Source organism: Corvus brachyrhynchos, unplaced genomic scaffold, assembly GCF_000691975.1.
Source record: "Corvus brachyrhynchos isolate BGI_N302 unplaced genomic scaffold, ASM69197v1 scaffold617, whole genome shotgun sequence".
NCBI lineage: Eukaryota > Metazoa > Chordata > Aves > Passeriformes > Corvidae > Corvus > Corvus brachyrhynchos.
In genome coordinates this window covers 129,881-130,851 of record NW_008239062.1, presented here as the reverse complement: position 1 = coordinate 130,851, position 971 = coordinate 129,881, and the positions used below count along the sequence as shown (strand labels likewise).

Here is a 971-nt window from a genome sequence, read left to right as displayed (position 1 = left end):
TGGGGCAATTCCCACCACATTCCTCTCAAATTGGGGCAATTCCCCTCAAATTCCCACCAAATTCCCACCAAACTGGGGCAATTCCCACCACATTCCTCTCAAATTGGGGCAATTCCCACCAAATTCCCACCAAACTGGGACAGTTCCCACCAAATTCCCCTCAGACTGGGGCAATTCCCACCACATCCCCTTTCAATAGTTCCCACCAAATTCCCCTCAGACTGGGGCAATTCCCACCAAATCCCCTTTAAATTGGGGCAATTCCCACTAAATTCCCACGAAATTGGGGCAATTCTCACAAAATTCCCCTCGGACTGGGGCAATTCCCACCAAATTCCCACCAAATTCTCACCAAACTGGGGCAATTCCCACCACATTCCTCTCAAATTGGGGCAATTCCCACCAAATACCCACCAAATTGGGACAGTTCCCACCAAATTCCCCTCAGACTGGGGCAATTCCCACCAAATCCCCTTTAAATTGGGGCAATTCCCACCAAATTCCCACCAAATTGGGACAGTTCCCTCCCGCTTCCTGCAGAATTCCCTCCCCAGGAGCGGCGGGGGGGGGGAACCCCAGGGTTTATCCCACGCGGCCGAGGGCCGAGGGTGGGAATTTCCACCTCCAGGGAATTCCCGGGATTCACCTGCTCGGCCAGGGCCTCCATGGGCGTGATGTAGACGCAGCGGCCCTCGGAGTTCTGGAGCAGCATGCGGAGGATGGCGAACTCGGCACAGATGGTTTTGCCGCTGCCCGTGGGCGCGCCCACGAACACGTTGTCGTCGCTGTTGTACACCGTGTTGAACACTGGCAAATCAGGGAGGGACAGGGAAAATCCCCGTGGATTTCGGGGAAAAAAATGTGGGAATGGGGTGGGGAAACACGGCCTGGAATTTAGGGGATTTTAGTCTGGGATTTACTGAGGAAATTGTTACGGGATTCCAAATTTTAGGGAAAATCTCCGTGGATTT

At 53.7% G+C, this 971-nt stretch overlaps 1 protein-coding gene across 1 annotated transcript in view; it reads right to left on the bottom strand.

The window, feature by feature from the left end:
* SNRNP200 (small nuclear ribonucleoprotein U5 subunit 200) overlaps positions 1-971 on the bottom strand; it is a gene marked incomplete at its 5' end in the record, with an annotated part of 78,572 nt that overhangs the window by 22,502 nt on the left and 55,099 nt on the right. Inside the window, 1 exon segment of the mRNA XM_017739196.1 lies at positions 647-807. Within this exon segment, the coding sequence (XP_017594685.1) occupies positions 647-807 (161 nt within the window).